At 43.4% G+C, this 19769-nt stretch overlaps 1 protein-coding gene across 1 annotated transcript in view; it reads left to right on the forward strand.

The window, feature by feature from the left end:
- Positions 1 to 19769, forward strand: part of Atp8b1 (ATPase phospholipid transporting 8B1) — a 137734-nt gene that overhangs the window by 90283 nt on the left and 27682 nt on the right. Inside the window, exons 9-16 of the mRNA XM_052201387.1 lie at positions 1162 to 1244; positions 1374 to 1532; positions 1804 to 1892; positions 5119 to 5309; positions 9129 to 9337; positions 12316 to 12359; positions 13398 to 13554; positions 18968 to 19156. Of these exons, the coding sequence (XP_052057347.1) occupies positions 1162 to 1244; positions 1374 to 1532; positions 1804 to 1892; positions 5119 to 5309; positions 9129 to 9337; positions 12316 to 12359; positions 13398 to 13554; positions 18968 to 19156 (1121 nt within the window). The remainder of the gene's footprint in view (positions 1 to 1161; positions 1245 to 1373; positions 1533 to 1803; positions 1893 to 5118; positions 5310 to 9128; positions 9338 to 12315; positions 12360 to 13397; positions 13555 to 18967; positions 19157 to 19769) is intronic.

Genomic DNA, 19769 nt, shown 5'->3' on the forward strand with positions numbered 1-19769 from the left:
AAATGCTGGGCTTTGAGCAATTTTAAGTAGATTTATTGAGAACTTAACCATGTGAGGACATTTTAACAACTGTGTAATTATTATTATTACATGAGGAAGCTGAGGCCCAGGGTGATATAAAAATTATTATTGCGGGGCGATGATGGTGCTGGTGCATTAATCCCAGTACTTGGGAGGCAGAGGCAGGCAGATTTCTGAGTTCAAGGCCAGCCTGGTCTACAGAGTGAGTTCCAGGACAGCCAGGGCTACACAGAGAAACCCTGTCTCGAAAACACACACACACACACACACACACACACACATATATATATACATACATACATTATCACACAAGGAAGCTAGCCTGGCGGTCACATAAGAAGGGACAGTTCGTGGCTCTGTTCCCCGTGGCCCCCGTTTCTCATACTCCAGCTCTGAACCTGTGGCTTTATAGAGAGCTAGAATCACAGGACAGGAAAGCTGGCCTTCTCTGGCCCTGTGGATCAGCTGGTTGGTTGTCCAATCATACAATCCTTATTCCTAGTGCTGAGAAATTCTGAAACTTTCCAGAGACAGGAAGTCCCATCATGCCTTGTCAGAACAGAAGCAGTCAGCTTCCTAAGGAGTGGAGCCTCCCTTGTTACTGACTACACCAGAGAAGGCAGCTTGACTCTGCTGAGGGAGGGGCTCCCCTGACATCATGGAGCTCTCCCATGGAGCACTCCCACTTGCTTTCCTTTGGGCTATGGTCAGTGCAGCCTAAATATACTTACCACCTCCTTTCCTGGCTAGAGCTACCTTTTTTGAAACACATCCGATTGCCTGCTCTAGAAAGTATATATGAACAGAAGGTGCTAAGCAGGTTGTCTGCACTGGGTCTGTTTTTGCATACTGTTGTGTGGCAGCATGCTGTGAACCAGGTTGGGGGCAAGAAGTGCAATTGCAAAGAAGGCTGTGTTTTGTCTTAACTGGCAAGGTGGCACACAGCAAAAGGGCGTGGCACATCTTAGGTTTATGGTCTTGCTTGACCATTAGATTGGTCTATCTAAACTCAAGATTAGTTTGAAAACGGAGCAGGCTAATTAGGCTTCACTCACTCCTAGACAGGCAGAATGCTACTCTATGGGATTTTCTCTTTGATTCTTTGAGCGACAAATTGTGCTCCTTTCATTTTCTCTGTAGAGAAACCAATTTGAAGTTCAAAATGGCCCTGGAAATCACAGACCAATACCTCCAAATAGAAGATAACTTGGCAACATTTGATGGTTTGTACAGAACTACCTTACTTTGTTTCAAATTCTAGTTGTTTTACTCGGTCTCCATGGGTCAAGGGGGGGGAAGGGGGTGTTGCTTTTGTATTGGACTGATTATGTGAATTATACCTTTTGAAAAAGGTTTCATTGAATGTGAAGAACCGAACAATCGGTTAGACAAGTTCACGGGAACGCTGTTTTGGAGAAACCAAAGTTTTCCTTTGGATGCTGATAAAATCCTGCTGCGTGGCTGTGTGATTCGAAACACCGATGTCTGTCACGGGCTGGTCATTTTCGCAGGTACTTCCTGAATGTGCTTCGAGTTCTTAGCGTTTAAAGAAAGAGCTGAGCATGGTGGCCCAGGCTCTTTATCTCAGGAGACTGAGGCAGGAGGACCAATGTGCCAGAGCCAGCAGGGACTGGAGAGCCAGATCAGAAGTATTTGTCATGAGTTAGTGGCAGGAAAAGCTTTACTGTTCTTTTCCCATTGAAATCACAGAAAGAGTCATTTTATTGACATGCTTACTAATTGAATTTTCCAACTACTACCCATTGAAATTTCCATTTTTAGGTGCCGACACAAAGATAATGAAGAACAGCGGGAAAACCAGATTTAAAAGAACTAAAATTGATTACTTGATGAACTACATGGTGTACACGGTATTTATTTTTCATTCTGTTAGCTGGGAGACTTTTGCTCTAATTTTGATGTGTGTTTTTCTAATGCAAGGTGATCTTAACATCTTTATATGGAATGCCAAGAGGCCTGGATACCCCAAGCCTAATGGGATAGATGTAAAGGGACTCTCAAGACTTTTCTGGGAAATTTTGCACTTCAAGCAAGAGAACCCCATTGGGGAGAGAAAGTTCAGAGGCTGATCCCAGGGAATTTTCATGATTGGCTATTGACTTCTTAAAAACCAGGAATATTACATTAGAGCCCTTACTAGACATTTAGGGTCAGAGGCTCGGCCCTGGCATTCCCAATAAGCTGGGGCTTGGCTACTTAAACGCGATAGGACAATGAAACAGGCAAGTACTAGTTAAAAACAGAGAGTTCTTCAGTGTGGCCACACTGGGAAGAGAAACAGCTTCATCAGGGTCCTGGCATGAGGTTTAATCTCAACTAGAAGAAGTGTATGAGAAGAAGCCATCCTGATTGGGTTGGGGTCCCACCCATCCCTGGTCCGTCATTTTCTGAGATCCAGTTCCAATCCTCTGGCCGGCACCAGGGTTCAGCCTTTCCCATCAGCCAGCATTAGATTCCTGGGAGATTTTCAATTCCTTGAGGAGCATTGTTTCAATAGACTGATCACCACAGAGAGGGGGCACAAATAGTTCTCTTTAAAATATTTGCCCTCTTGCCAGGATTGTTAAAAATCTAGGAACTATAGAGTGGGCATTATTGCTATTAGCATCCCTTGGGGGTCATTATCATACATGCAAGTGTGTGTATATATTTTAAGATTAGCAATAACGTTTCTTGAGAGTCTTCAAAGCCATACCCAGGCTCAAGAGTAGAAAGACTTGCTGGGTTTGGTGTTCACACCCATGTCTTGCTGCAGCAGAAGATTGACAAAATAAGCAGAAGGCTCACGAGGCACATCTAGCGGAAGTTGGTTCTATTTGGAGTCACACTAAATAGGCGCTCAGTTTCAGCAGCAGCAATTTGTGGCTCTATCCATTCCTTGTTGTCTACAGCAGAGCTCCCAAGAGACTTTTAGTTGGCAGCTGGGTGTATAGGCTTCACCGACCCGCCATGCTCCAAATTCTAGACTTACTGTAGAAATGCATAAAAGGTGCTTTTGCCCAAACAGGCACAGCAAGCTATTCTTCTAGGACAGTTGTTCTTGACCTGTGGGTGGAGATCCCTTTAAGAGGTCAAGCCACCCTTTCATGGGGGTTGCCTATTAGACATTTATATTCATTATATTTCCTACTGTTCATAACAGTAGGAAAATCACAATTACGATGTAGCATTGAAAATAACTTTATTGTTAGGGGTCATCATAACGTGAAGGGTCACAGTATTAAAGGGTCACAGCATTGAGAAGGTTGAGAACGGCTGTTAGAAGAGACTCAGAAATAAGAAGCTGGAAAACTCTCCCTAAACCTAAGTGTCCATATGCCAGCCAAGGGAGCGTAGACTTGGGCTGTGGTATTGACTTTATTCTGAGTGCTCTGGGGTCTGAGTCTAAGCAGTCCTATTTCCTAAGGAGAACTGCTTTTCAAATATTCTCTTCAAGCTGAATGTATAAACTCTTCAGAATGCATAGTTATAATTTGTTTAAATATGTGCATACTTACAGCCACATGAAAATAATAAAGTATTCTGAGTGTTCCCCACACCCCCAATTTTATGAAAACATTTCTTGGATTTGGAATATTTATCTCTAATGCCATTGTAACTATCACAATGCAAGCACTCAGATCACTGTCTTTCCTCTTGCCCCTTTCATTTCAAGAAAGTACTTGGAGAGTCTGTGTTTAAAACTCTATATTTTCTGGAAAATTACTACTATTACCATTTCTAGGAAAATTGAGTGGGGATTGAGACAGAGTTTTGCTATATAGCACAGACTGACTTGAATTTTTTTGTCCCATAAACATATGCTTTTAAACTCCATAACATGATATCTATTGTACCTTAGATAATCTTATCTAGCGTATTAGTTACCTTTCTGTTGCTGTGATAAAATATTATAACCAACAGCAACTTAGAGGGGAAGAGGGGGAAGGGGTGGGGTTTTGTGACTCATGACCCGGTGAATAGAACTTAATAAGACATCACCTAGCCAAAGAAACCTAAGATGGACCTGGCAACCAAGAACCAGCAACAGGGAATAAGAAGTCCATGGAAGCAAGCTATGAAACCTCAAGACCCACCCGTAATGATAGACTTCCTCCAGCAAAGCTCCACCTCTTAAAAATGTCACTGCCTTCTCAAACAACACCACCAACCAAGGACCAAATGTTCAAATGCGTAAGCCTATGGGGACATTTTGTCATTCAAATCAACACATTTACAATGTCACACAACTCCTATAACATTGAACCTGTATAATTACCCAAATATGGGTGATTTTTTTTCCCTGCCTTTCAAGGGGGAAGGGGATATGGGACTCATTCCTATATTCATAGTATTCAGCAACTAAGACAGGATTGAATGTTCAGAGCCTGCCTGCGTTCCCCAGTAAAGTCTGTCTCAGCAAACAGAACAGGGCTAGCAATATAGCCCAATTGGTAAGGAATTTGTCTAACATAAATAAACCCCCTCTGCTTTATAAACAGAATGTAGTAGCACATGCCTTTATGCCCAACACCCAGAAGGTAAAAGCAGGTGGATCGGCACAGCTACAGTCATTCTCTAGTATATAGGGGGCTCAAGGGGCACACAGGCTACATGAGAACCTTTCTAAAAAAAGGAAGAAAGAATGAAAAGAAAAAAGAAAAAGAAAGAAGAGGAAAAAATAAAATAAACAAAACAACTTGCATTGAGTACTTTTTATAACCTCTCAATTTAGTATTCTTTGAAGTTGCTTTTTGCTAAGGTGAAGTTTCTTCATGAACAATATGTTATTGTCCAAAGTGATGATAGCTGAGAGCCTGCCCTGTCACATAAAAGACTTCAAGGATTGAATATAAGACATTGGCTCTTCCTTTAAAGTATTATTTTTGGAAGAAAACCTAGCCTTATAAATGTAAAGCAACCCATCAAAACCTTGTAGACGTTCAAAGTCTCTCTCTACGGTCCTGTTTCCTTCTAAATGTAATATTTTTTTTTTTACAAACCATTAAAAGGTCATATGTAATAAAGTGCTAAATAACGTAATTAGAATTTATGAGATGGTGTTGGAGATCCTGATTTAGAATACATGTCTTCTAGATCTTTATTGTTCTCATCCTGGTTTCTGCTGGCCTTGCCATTGGCCACGCGTATTGGGAAGCACAAGTTGGCAACTATTCCTGGTACCTCTACGATGGAGAAAATGCCACACCGTCCTACCGGGGCTTCCTGAATTTCTGGGGCTACATCATTGTACTGAACACCATGGTGCCCATCTCTCTCTATGTCAGGTAAGCCTGGCCTCTTCTTGGCCTCTTGCTTTCAGGCAAAACTGTTGTGTCTTAGCAATCGTCATTGCAAAGGTCAAAAGGAAGAAGAAAATAAGTTCCATTTTGGAATTTAGGGTGAGGCAGGGGAAGGGCATGGACTTTGACTATTTACCCTGTGCCAGGCACTTTCTATCTTGTCCTCTGGGCAGATAAGGCCAGTGACATCCCATGGTCAAAGGTGACAGTCATTTGCTTGGTGAGTCTTTCTCAGTGGGTTCCAAAGCATGGGGTTCAAAAAGAGTCTGAAAGAATGCCATGGAAAAATTCTTTCTCTTCCAAAGACTCTCTGTGCTCTTAATAGAACAGTCTTCATTTCTGTTGCTCCGTCTTTGCTCGCCTCCCAGGTCTCTGCTTCCTGCCACTACCTCCTGGTAGGAAAGATGTCCCCTGCTCCTTCGGCCTCTTAAACACTGTTTCTTTATTCAGTGCCAATCCCAATTTCAGCAAAAGGTCAAGGTCACAGCTTCCTGTCCTATAATCTTCTTCTTTTCTCCTTCTTCCTCTCTTGTCAAAATTCACAATTATTGACCAGTTGGATTTGGGACCTTTAGAAGAGAGACTGCATTATAGACATAGAGTAGCAGTCAGTCATTACCTCAGTAAATGACAGCCCAGAGGTCCCTGGGATCTCACACTCATGTGTCATTAGAAGCTTTTACTTGTAGTTGGAGAGATGGCTCAATGGTTAAAAACACTGACAACTCTTCCAGAGGTCCTGAGTTCAATTCTGGTGGCTTAATGGAATCTGATGCCTTCTTCTGGTGTATCTGAAGAGAGTGACAGTGTACTCACATATATAAAATAAATATTTTAAGAATAGAAACTTTTGCTTAATTTAAACTTTATTACATGTGCATTTGTTTTGATTTTTGATTTTTTCAAAAAGATTTATTTATTTTATGTATATGAATACACTGTAGCTGTACAGATGGTTGTGAGCCATCATGTGGTTGCTGGGAATCGAACTCAGGACCTCTACTCACTCTGGCCCAAAGATTTATTTATTTATTTATTATATGTAAGTATACTGTAGCTGCCTTCAGACATACCAGAAGAGGGCGTCAGATTGCATTACAGATGGTTGTGAGCCACCATGTGATTGCTGGGAATTGAACTCATGACCTCTGGAAGAGCAGTCAGTGCTCTTAACCTCTAAGCCATCTTTCCAGCCCTTGATTTTTTTTTTATTTTATTTGAATTTTAACATATATGTCATTACTGATATTCTCTGAGAGGGAAGTAAATCCCTGGAACTGTCATCTGTCCAGTAGCCACTTTAAAAGACATCAAGACAGCATGGCAGTACTAAGGAGAAGGCTCAGTAGGCGAAGTCCTTATTGCACAAGCAAGGAGATGCGTTTGAATCCCCAGCACCCTCATGAAAGCTAGATATGCTGGTGTGCATCTGTAACCCCAGTGCTTCAGGGAGAGGAATGGCGGTAGGGTGCATGGAGACAGGCAGATCCTTGGGGCTCACTGGCCAGCAAGTCTTTCCAAAATGGTGTGCTCCAGGTTCAATGAAGGACTCTATCTCAAAAGATGACAGGCAATAGAGGAAGACCCTTGCTGTTGACATTTGTTTTGATTTTTGATTTTTTTAAAAAGATTTATTTATGTATATGAATACACCGTAGCTGTACAGATGGCTGTACATGCCTGGCCTTCCAATACAGAGGCATGAGCAGGCCCACCAGCATACCAACCATTGCTCTTTATGGTCCTTTTTTAAGACCAGATCCCTTACCAACCTGCAACTCTCACCAGCTTGGCCCGACTGACTGTTAAGTAAGCACTGGCGAGCCTCCTGAGCCTACTTCCCAGTGCTGGATTACAGGCTTGTATCAACCACTGCATGGGTGTTCAAGCTCGTTTTACCAATGGAGTCATTTCCTGGTCCTGTTGTTTGTTTGTTTGTTTGTTTGTTTGTTTGTTGTAACCGAGCCTTTCTTTATACTCCAGGCCTGGAACTCTTTATTCAAACTGGCTGGCCTTGAACTTATCACAACCCTTCTGCCTCTTCCACCCAAGGCTAGGACTACAGGCACATCCTACTACACGTGACTTCATATTCTTTTTCATTTTCCTCAGACCTTGGCTTGGGTGTTACCTTATCCCCATGGCTCTGTCCCCCACCCCCACCCTGACCTAAATGGTCACTTCCGCTCCCTGTTGGTCTCTATCCTCCTCCCTACCTTCATCTTCTGCAGAGAATGTGCAGCCTCTGCGAGTTTATATTTGGTGCGTTGTTTCTGTTGGGTTTGTTGATGCTTAAGTCAGGGATTTCATCTGCTTTGTTTGCAGGGAGTGTTCAGCACCAAGTAGGACTGCCCTTTGGAAGGGAGAGAGCTATTTCCATCCATAGAACTTGTTGTACAGCTATCCATTGCCCACTTAGCAGCTGCTGCGTATATAAACAATCTTCTTACAGCTAAGCCTTAAAACCAGCATGAGCCTCTTAGAATATCTCCTTGTGGACATTCAATGACTTCTAAGACTTTAGGAAGCAAATATACTTTTTCCATAGTGTGGTAAGGCACTAAGGCTCTCGTTGTTAAAAGACTCCAGTCAATTGGCACATGATGGTGTACCACCTGGGGGACCGTAGTTCACTTTGTACAGGTGAACTTGGCCATCGCAGCTGTCCCTAGCTATGAGGGGCAATGAAAGAGGGAGGTGATTGTCTCTGTGGCTCTGTCCTAATGTCCCTGAGCCTGAAGTGTCATATTCATTTGGTCAGGGGATCCCCATGTGGCATGTGGCTTCTAAACTGGGTGACTTCAAGACAGCAGAGCTTTTACTTTTCATAGTTCAGGAGGCTGGAGAGTTAATGATCAGGGGCAGGGCAGCATTCTTGATAAGCTGTGAGACGCCACACTTGTGTCACAGATGATCTCTTCTTGCATTATCTCTTGGAAATAGAGGCAATGAGCTCCCATGGGCTTCTTAAATGCAGGCACTAATGTCACTTGTGAGCTCTTTGCCCTTTGGACCTACCCATCACAAAAAAGACCCACCTCTCAGTGCTGTTGCACTGATGATGAGGTTTTACTCTATGGGCTGGGGGAGGGTAATGTTAGTCACTTATCCCATTGGCATAACAATATATCTGCTAGAAGAAGCTTACGGAAGGATTTGTTTGGGTTCATGATTTGAAGGTGCTTGCAGTCTATCATGCTAGAGAAAACATGGGGGGCAGGTGTATGAGGCAGCTGGTCACATTCTATCCACAATAGTCAGGAAACAGACACAGAAACCCAGTTCACTTTCTCCATTTGGTTCAGTCTGGGGACCCCAGGCCACTATATGGGCCTTCCTACCTCAGGTAAACCTCTCTCAGAAACACTCTCATGGACACATCAAGAGGTGTGTCTCCCAGGGAATTATAAAGTCCTGTCAAGTGAATGATCATGATTAACTGTCAGGGCTGGAGGGATGCCCTAGCAGTTAAGAGCATACATGCACTTGCAGAGGAACTAAGTGTGATTCCCAACACTTGAGTTAGGAAACTCACAGTCTCCTGTAACTTCAGCTCTGAGAAGATACAACACCTTTGTCCTCCTGAGCACCTGCTCTCCCATGCACATACGCAAACACACACGCACACACATACACACAATTAAATAAGTCTTTTTAAAAGGAACGATTGACCACCACAGGAGTGAACACTAACTTTCAAACCAAAGCAGTAGGTAAGTAATCCATTCCCATGTGCACAGGGAGAGCAGAATCTGTTCCCTGCCTGTCCCCTCTGCTCACCACTGAAGCCTTCTTCTGTCCTAGTGTGGAAGTGATTCGTCTGGGACAGAGTCATTTCATCAACTGGGACCTGCAGATGTACTATGCTGAGAAGGACACTCCTGCCAAGGCGAGGACCACCACACTGAATGAGCAGCTAGGACAGATTCATTACATCTTCTCTGACAAGACGGGGACACTCACGCAAAATATCATGACCTTCAAAAAGTGCTGCATTAACGGGACCATCTATGGTGAGTGATGATTGTGAGGTGGGGGAGCCAGAGCACGTCATCTTTGTAAGTGCACTGGAAGCTTGGGTTATTGTCTTTCTGCAAAGTAACGCCAGAGGCATTCTTTCAATTATTAGGCTTGGTTATGTTTTGGGTCTGCAAAAACAGGAGTGGTTGGCTGTTGTAGAAGGGTAGAAGCAGCATTCCTGGGGTGCTGTCTAGAGCAGAGCCTACCTTCCATGGCTGGTGGTGCTCTCCCTGTATGGACTCCAACTGCTAAAGGAGCATGGGCACTGTTGGGGACAGACAGACAGACAGACAGACAGACAGACGCATGCATGCACACACAATACACACACACACACACACACACAGAGAGAGAGAGAGAGAGAGAGAGAGAGAGATCAATAATTAGAAATAAACACCCCTCAAATTATTAAAAAAGGAATTGCCACATGTTCTAGCAATTCTGCATCTAGGAATAATTTGTGTTCAAAAGATTTGAAAACAAGGACCCAAGGATGTTAGTGCAGTTTTAAAAGAGATTGGTTTGGGTTTTTTTTTTTCTGTATCTTTACTAGCTCAGTAGGTAGAGGGTTATGGATTCAAGCCCCACTTTGGGCATCAAATATTAGTACTTTTTTTTTTAAGATTTATTTATCTATATGAGCACAATGTAGGGCATCGGATCCCATTACAGATGGTTGTGAGCCAATTTTTAAAGTGATTGTTTTTTTCTCTAGCCTAGCTAGCTCCCAAATAAATGAGACTGAGATTATAAGATTTATTTAATAAGCTTTACAGCACAAAAGCTGAGCAGTTACTAATCTATTCCATTTCTCTAAGCCAATCTGGTTTCTTCCCAGCCAAAATCCCTAACATACTTGCATTTTAGTATTGGTTTGCTTCTCTCTGCTTCAGATGTGTTCCCATGGTGTCTCCTGGACCCTTTGGTCATGGCCAAATCCTCTCTTCCTCTCTCTTGCCTAGGATAGGAAGTCCAGCCCTATTCTCTCCCCTGTCCATCATTGGCTGATCAACTTTTATTGACAAATCAGAGAATAAATGGAAACAATGTTTGCATATGACATTGAGACCTGGAGATTCTTAGAACAAGCATGACAATGCCATGTCTGCTTGCAACTAGATATGGGGGCAGAGAAATCAGCATTTGAGTAACACAAGGATAATCTTTACACTGTACTCAACAGTGTGCTTACACAAGGAGATGCATGCTTACCTGTGTTCATAGCAGCATCATTCATATTTGGCAAAGGGTAGGAACAACCAAATGTCAATCAACGAATGAAGAAATGAACAAGGTGTGCTACAATATGTGAGCCCTCACTTATTGTGTTAAGTGATACACATGCACAAAAGTAGGTGCTGTTATGACTTCATTTAGAACAATTAAAGCCACAGGGACAAAGATGAGTACTGGTTACCAAGGTTTCAGAAGGGCAATGGGAAGTTAGTGTATGATGTTAGAGCTTAGTTATCAACATAAGAACAGTCTTGTGACAGTTTCACAAGGTGACCACAATGAGTATGACCAAGCTGTACAATAGAAAATGGTTACAATAGTTTATAGTTTATTTCCATCCTATGTTCTAAAGCATTCTTTACATACACAAACAATATTAAAGCTAATATTGCCTTTCAAGAAATACACGTGTGTGTATATTTTTCCCTTTAGAAAAAATGTATAGTATGTATGAATTTCCCCATCATCAAGGAAGATGGGACACTATGGGGTTGAGGAATTTGTCACCATTGTAATGGCAGACTAAAGCATATCAAAGGACTTCATTCTGATCCCAGAGGAGTATAGCAGGACAAATACCTGTATTTGAAACAACTCTGGTCAATATTTGGCTACCTTTTTCTGTGAAGAGCCAGACAGTAAATACTTTAGCCTTTGCAGGCCATATAATGGTTTCCACCATATTCTTCATTCTTAGAATTATTTATGTATTTAGTTAGTTTTTGAGAGAGAATTTCACCACAGAACCCAAACTAGCCTTGATTCATGGCGATTCTACTTCAGCCTACCAAGTGCTTGGCTTATAGGCAGGCATGAGCCATCAATGCCTGGGTCTAATATTCTTCTATTTTGTCATCTTTCCAACTCATAAGGTGTGTGTGTTTTTATCCCAGAACCATCCAAAACCAAGGGTAGCTGTAGGGAAAATAAGCGAGGCCCAAATATCCATATAGGGATGGTGGGCACCCCTGTACCTGCAGAGGGAGGCTGCCCAGCTAGGGGGAAGGTCCTTGCCCAGGATGTGGGACCGTTCTGACACAGCCCCATGTACCTGTAAAGGAAGCCTGGCCAGGAGAGGAAGTTCTGGGTCCTTTCTGGAGGCCGGAGATGCTGAGGCCTGCTCCATTGCTCCTGCACATCGGATTTTGATAAGAAGAGGCAGCCCATAGTTTTAAAGCTTTATTATAGAAAAGTAGAAAAATAAAAAGAGATGGAGAAGTAAAGAGAGAAAGAAAAAATAGAGGGGTGAGAGATGGCCATGAGCACATGGAAAGAGGGGTGAAGAATGGTGAGAGAGAGGGAACAGGGGTGCAAGAGACAAGGGAGAGCTAGTAGGGGCCAAGAATCCCCCCTTTATAGTGGGCTGGGTTACCTGGCTATTGCCAGGTAACTGTGGGCTGGGCAAAACCTGGCTGTAGCCAGGAGACTGGGGGTAGAGTCTAGCCAAAATACTAGGGGCCTGGCCCTACGTGACTGATGGCCACAGGATTATGGTGTTGAGGAGTCAGGAGTATGGAGTTGGTGTCAGGAGTCTAAGTATCTGGGAACATGGCTCACAGTTCCATCCCTTGTAGAATATTCTACTGAGTCTCTGGGGTAAGTTTCGCTCAACCAGGCCACAGACTGCCTTTCACTGTCCCACAGGTAGTATCAGACATTGTGACTATGTTTGCAAATCCAGGTAGGAGGCTTTACACACGCAGACTCAACTTGTTTTGTCCTGTTTGTTTCTCAGGAGACCATCGAGATGCTTCTCAACACAGCCACAGCAAAATAGAGGTGAGTAGTCCTGGTAAGGCAGCTGTTTGATTGTGTTTCTTTCCTCAGGCTTCCGGAATGAACTGCCTCAGACTGGGGCATAGAGCAGCAGAAACTTATCTTCCCAAAGTTCTAGAGATTGGAATCTAGATGTTGGTCCCTCCAATTTAGAGGAGGCTCCCTCATGGATTCTCCCTAGCCTCTGGTAGCCACCCATGATCCTGGCTTGTAAGCACCAGGCTACCATCTCTGTTCCTGTTGTCAAGTGGGTTCTTTCTCCTCATGTGTTTGGCTCTGTCCGTATTTGCCTCTTATATGGACATCTGCCCTTCCCCCCTGATTCTCCTGACCCCATCTTAACTTGATTTGCAGATCAAATAAGGTTACATTCGCAGGCACCAATGGTTGGGATGCCAATGTGCCCAAGAGGGAGAGACAAATCAGCTCACTTTTGTACCTTTTGTTTTAAGCAAAAGCTTCCTGAAACTTGGGCCAAACGAGATGGTTTAACAAGTAAAAGCAATTGCTGATCTTTTAGAGAAGCCAGGGTTCAGTTCCAGCACTCACACGGCATCTCACCACCGTGGGTAACTCCAACAGATCAGACACCCTCTCACCCACTTCTGGCCTCTATGGCTACCAGAAATGCACATGGTCCACACATATATATATAGTCAAAATGTTCAAATCCAAAAAAATGTAAATAAAAAAGAATGTGCCAAAATCCCAAGGTGATTTCTGACATAATTAAAAACAAAAACAAAAACAAAAACAAAACTTGGCTACAAAGAAAAGGGAATAACAATTATCGATACAGATTTTTAAAACAGGCATGTGCATGTGTGTATATGCATGTGCATGTGTGTGCTGCCACATTGCAAGTGCAGAAGTTAGAGAACAACTTGACGAAGTTGATTCTCTCCTTCTGCTACATGGATGCCAGGAATCAGTATCCAACTCAGGCTGTCAGTCTTGGCGGTGAACGCTTTTGCCCCGTGAGCCATCTTGCTGGCCCTAATACATATGTCTTTTATTAATTTCCTTCTCTGTTTCTTTCAGCAAGTGGATTTTAGCTGGAATACATTTGCTGATGGAAAGCTTGCATTTTATGACCATTACCTTATTGAGCAAATCCAGTCAGGGAAAGAGCCGGAAGTGCGACAGTTCTTCTTTTTGCTTTCGATTTGCCATACAGTCATGGTGGACAGGATTGACGGTGAGTGCTTTTCCGAAGGTCAGTTTGGGAGTTGGCAGGTGACTCATTTTATATATCTTCAGTGTAACAAATGCTACATCTGTCACAAATACTCAAGCAATGGCCAACTGTGAGCCCTGACACTATATATGTAGAACTTACAAACCATGAAACAGCCAATTACTGATCTTTTTTAATTATTTTACTTCATGTCATTTTGGGGTGGGACTGGGCTTCAAAAGTGTTTGTATGCTAGTCAAATGCTTCTTCTCCTCCTCCTCCTCCTCCTCCTCCTCCTCCTCCTCCTCCTCCTCCTCCTCCTTCTTCTCCTTCTTTTTAAGTCAGGGTTTCTCTGTGTAGCCCTGGGCTGTCCTGGAACTCACTCTGTAGACCAGGCTGGCCTTGAACTCAGAAATCTGCCTGCCTCTGCCTCCCAAGTGCTGGGATTACAGGCGTGTGCCACCACGCCCAGCTTTAGTCTAATGCTTCTTGAAGCTCCAGAAAAACTCCTTACTTCTCAAAGTTGACGACCGATTTAATTATAGCTCTGAATGTGTTATGACTTTATAAACAAAATTCTGTTTACAAGATGGGGTTGATAGCCTGGTGAGATGGCTCAGCAGGTAAGGGTGCTTACTGCCAAGCCTGGCAAACCTGGGCTTGATTGCCAGGACCCACAAAGTAGGAGAGAATGCATTCTCTCAACTTGCTCTCTGACTGCCATGTGACCTCATATGTCTGCTCTAGCCATATACAACATCCATGCACATGTGTGCACACATAATAATATGCTAGTACTAATAAATAATAATAAACTTTTAATTGATAATAAACTTTTAAAACAGTTTACTATTGAATAATATAACCTAAGTTTTTTTGAACAGTGTATAAATGTCCATTGGGAATGTATCATCAGGTCTTAGCTATCTCATGAATGAACTTTAAACTTCAGCATTATCTTCTACAGATTACTTTCAGATGTCTGCTTTTGTTCTTTAGATTAAATTTTTTATAACTTGAATTAGATCAGCTAAATGAAGCCTGGGCCTCTTTAAGGTGGCTTTCCCATTTGATAGAGCAAAAGCAAAGAGAATTTATGAGTGACCAGCAAAGAATTTAGGATCTTTTGCAGAATTCTTAAATGAAGTCTGTACCAGCTTTGTCCGAGGAAATCTGTCTGGTGTCAATGAGAACTAGCTATTTGATCTCATGTGGGCATCACCTCTCTAATTCCCTAGATAGACAAATGCATTGTGGGAAGAGTGAAGGGGGTGTGGCTCCAGTCTGCCTGCCCCTCACTCTCCCATTGCACTCTGTTCTCTCTTTACTTTGCTCCCTTCCGAGTCTCCGCTGGAGCCCCCACACTGCCATTTCATATGTGGTGATATGAAACATTCCTGAGAGGACACATGTGAAAACCGATCCCTCAGCAGGTTTCAACGAAATCCATTCTCCAAGGTTGAAACAAATAGTTCTGTTAAGCAAAACAGCACAATTCCAACAGGAGATGTGGGGGAGGGGCTGCTTGTGGCAGAGGGAGAAATAACAGAAGGGAAAAAACCGCCAAAGCCCAAAGCAGGGTTCAGAGTCTGGCTAGCCAAGCAAATCTGACTTTTATAACAAAAGTAAAGTAGGGTCTTTTTTAAACACCCTTGTTCTCCCAGGTCTTGATTCATCGGTAGAATTCTTTGAAAGTGTGGTGATAGTTTGGGAGTTAACTGCACCCTTAAACAAATGTATGTTGATTTTAGAGTCTGTCTTCTTTCCCTCACTGAAAGACAGAGTCTTGGGCTGTGTTCCAGAGTCCTGATTTAATCCCCATCTGGCCACCACTTTCCTTGAGTGCTGTAAGAAAGGTGGGTGGACAAGGTTCCTTCCAGAATCCTACAGCTCTGTGCTGAGGCGCAGGCCAATGTACATACCAAGGAATCTTTGCCTAGAAGGCGACAAGTAAAAGCCACAGCAACCAGAACAAATCGTCTTTTAAGATGCAGAGTGTTAGAGGGGAAACTGGGTTTTGATCTGTAAGAGACCATGAACAGTTCTTTGAGAGGCCTCTCAGGGACCACGCCTCCCAATTTTGTGCAAAACAGATTCAGATGTAAGGAGCACTTGAGGCTTTCCCGAGCTCATCTTGCAGGGGTCAGTTCAGTATAGTTCTTCACCTTATCACTGTCTCTTTGGCCATCTTCTTGTGTCTCTCTTTTATGAAGATAACAGAGGCGAGAAAGATAGCCCAGTGAGAGAGTACTGGTTTGACATGTATGAGACCTTGGGCTTGATTCCCAGCATCACAGGATAATGGAGACTGATCGTTTAAAATTATCATTGTATGAAGAGGAAGAAGTGTTTTCTTTTATGTGGCCCCAAACATTTGTCTCCCTCAGCAGACATTCTGTAGAGTTACGCCTCCGAGAGTTTCCTGCTTCCCTGTAATCAATTGCTGCAGCTTGGCAGATTGAAACATCTGTTTCTTATCGCATAGTTCTTTAGCTCAGATATCTTATGTCACACGACTGGGCTTAGCCTCTCAGTGTCATTGCCACAGGGCTGTGTTCTCACGGAGTACTCGCTACCTTCTGCAAAGCTCATCTGACTGGGCCCAGAGTTCAGTTCTTTGTAGTTCTGAGATCCCCATTTCTCTGTGAACTTCTAACTCAGTCCTTGTGAATTGGTTCAGTTTTAAACCATGTTGGGGAGCCTTCCTTAAATAGAATGCCAGGCTCCACCTACTGAGCTGAAAAAGACCTAGTTATTCTGTGTTTGGGGGAGGGAGGGATAGGTTGGGGCTGGGGAGAGGCAGAGTTTTTTGGTTTTCCTTCTTTCTCCTCAATGTGGAGGGCCAAGCCTAGCATAGACCAGATAAATGCTCTACCTTTGAGCTACATACATCCCTGGCAATAATCTCTTCTTTATTATAGATCAGGACCTACTGTTAAATCTAAAACGTCCCTTTAAACTAACACCTAGGTTAGTGCTCGCTGGATGACTGGAAGACAGTGAAGGGGCAGCACTGGGGTGGGAACCTTGAGGCCCTGGAGACCCTGTTCCCACCGAGACTGCATGAGGACTAAGTCAAAAGGTCATGGAGCCTGTCCCACCTTATGCTATTTAATCAGTGCTCACAGAGTTTCTATAAGGGACCTTTAGGACTCTCGGATGTGATATTATAGAAATGCTGGGGTCAGTATTGGTGGAGGAGGGGTTAGCCGTGGGTGACATGCTCACAAAACAGAAAATCATGAGCGTAGGAGGCGTCCCGTAAAGAATTAGAAGTGGTGAAAGGGTGGAAGGTTATTTCTGAGGCTGTGACTGTGGTCCATGGTACTGATATCAGTCAGAAGCAACTAGAAAATGGGGTGAGAAATATGAGGTGGCACCGGGCAGTGGTGGTGCACACCTTTAATCCTAGCACTTGGGAGGCAGAGGCAGGTGAATTTCTGAGTTCGAGGCCAGCCTGGTTGGTCTACAGAGTGAGTTCCAGGACAGCCAGGGCTATACAGAGAAACCCTGTCTTGAGGAAAAACAACAACAACAACAACAAAAAACACAAACAAAAAACCCCAGAAATATGAGGTGGTGTGTGTGTGTGTGTGTGTTTGTGTGTGTGTGTGTGTGTGTGTGTGTGTGTGTGTGTGTGTGTGTGTGTGTGTGATTTTTAATTGAAAGAAGTAGGGGAAAAAGAGAATGTAGATGTAGTATCGACAGTGGCCAGAAGGAGGCGCAGGATTCTCCATAGCTGGTATGACAGATAGTTGTGAGCCACCTGATAAAGGGCTGGGCTCTGAACTCTATAAGAGCAAGAAGTGGCTGGAGCCATCTCTCCAGCTCTGCATCATTGTTTGTATTGTGGCAGCATCCTAATCCTAGGCAATCACTCTCATGACTCTGCCTGCGCATGGCTTTCTGGATGGACAAATAGAAAAATAGCCTATTATGCCATCTTTAATCACTAATTGGAAACTGAGGCTGAGGAGGGAGGATGGTATGAGATGAAGACCATCTTGCATCTTGCACAGTGACCGCTAACACACACACACACACACACACACACACCAAGATTAAAAGAAACAAAACCAGAACAAGAATGCTGACTTGATCCCGAGGGATTCTCTGAGCCAACTGAGAGGGGAATCCGCCACAGCTGGAACATCCTACCTTCTAGGCAGACTGGAGGGTGAGACACTGCCAGCTCTGCATTCTAGATGGAAAACGAAATGCCCTTCTCTGTAAAACTTTGGCTGTGGAAATGCTTTTCCTTCTATTTTGAGACACGTTAATTAGGTGGGCAGCGGGGAGGGGAGACAGAAACTCTTTACAGGGTATATTTTTGTTAATCTTTTTCTTAAGTACAACATATGACAGATGCATATGCACCCTTGTACAGCCCAGTAAATGGGTCCTTATAATGAACATGAAGGTTTATAAAATATACATATGTACATGTGCTTGCACACACACACACAAACACATGTTATCTACATGCATACATTGCAATTTCATTTATTTTTCTTTTTTAAATGATTTATTTATCTATTCTGTGTATATGAGTATAGCATTGCTCTCTTCAGACACACCAAAAGAAGGCTTCAGACCCCATTGCAGATGGTTGTGAGCCACCATATGTTTGCTGGGATTGGAACTTAGGATCTCTGGAAGAGCAGACCACTGAGCCATCTCTCCAGACCTGCAATTTTTTATTTTATTTTATTTTATCTTATTTTATTTGGGTTGTTTTTTTTTTCCGAGACAGGGTTTCTCTGTGTAGCCCTGGCTATCCTGGAACTCACTCTGTAGACCAGGCTAGCCTCAAACTCAGAAATCTGCCTGCCTCTGCCTCCCAAGTGCTGACATTAAAGGCGTGTGCCACCACTGCCTGTCTGCAATTTTATTTAAGAGGGAGAAATTTTGGAAATAAACCAAATACCCACAAGAGAAGAGAATTACAGATGTATATTCACTAAAATAATATTTATGGGTAATCTTTAAAGACATCCCAACCTAGTCAAAATATGACAATAAGTAAAAAATCAGGTTGTAAGTATCCACCCAGTGCGGTAGAGGTACACTGACAAGCTCTGAAGGAACCATGAAATGCTACTAGTCTCCTCAAGATGGCAGAACGCCCCGCGACACACATACACCCCACCCATTTTAAGCAGTTTTTTTATTTGAGATTTATTTATTTTTTATTTACATTTCAAATGATTTCCCCTTTTCTGGGTCCCCACTCCCCGCAAGTCCCATAAGCCCTCTTCCCTCTCTAAATCCTATCACCGCTTTCAATTTTGAGCGAGGTTTAAAGCTTAGGACATTTTGATTTCTTAACTCTTCAGAGCCACTGACTTGTTTTCTCTGCAGCGCTGGGCCCTGCAGAGGACCCTCTGCACCGAGCTCAGTCTCACTGCCATTTCTCTCCTGCTCCCCTCCTCAGGCCAGATCAGCTACCAGGCGGCCTCTCCTGACGAAGGCGCCCTGGTGAACGCCGCCAGGAACTTTGGCTTTGCCTTTCTCGCCAGGACGCAGAACACCATCACCGTCAGCGAGCTGGGCACAGAAAGGACCTACAGCGTGCTTGCCATTTTGGACTTCAACAGCGACCGGAAGCGGATGTCTATCATCGGTGGGTCTCTCCCTCAGGCTGTCCGAATCCTTCCACTCGTGCGCCTTGTCTCCTGCTGCTACTCTTCAGGCGGAAGCCACCTCCCGAATCCTGCAACTATTGTTGGCTTTCTCTCACCAGGAGCTGCCTAGTCTGTTGAGCCAAGGGCAGCAATGGTCCGACCTATTTTCCTTTACTTTCAAGATCCCTCCCAACACTTCTCTGCTGAGGCCAGGAAAGGGAGGCCTTAGCAGGAAAGGCTGTGCCCATGAGTCCCAACCTTACCTCCAGTCTAGGCTCTTAACAGGACACCAGATAGAGATGAAGATCTCATTCTAGTAAGTAATCTTCATGCCAACATGTCACCAGGATATAAGCATTAATGAATTTTTCTGAATTATTCGAAATAATTTCCAGCCTATACGAAAGTTACAAGGCTAGTAGGTGGTAGTACTTTTTAACATTGTCTACGGTGTCAATTTGATACAGTATCTACCAGATATTTTCTGAACTACTTGAGAGTAAATTATAGGTCCAATACTCATTCCTTTCCCATACAAACACTATAGATATTTGCTATCAGTGAGAACCGTAGATATATATGAATTGTCAGAATCAGAAACCTGCACTGAAA

This window comes from Apodemus sylvaticus, chromosome 13 (assembly GCF_947179515.1).
Source record: "Apodemus sylvaticus chromosome 13, mApoSyl1.1, whole genome shotgun sequence".
In the NCBI taxonomy this organism is placed as follows: domain Eukaryota; kingdom Metazoa; phylum Chordata; class Mammalia; order Rodentia; family Muridae; genus Apodemus; species Apodemus sylvaticus.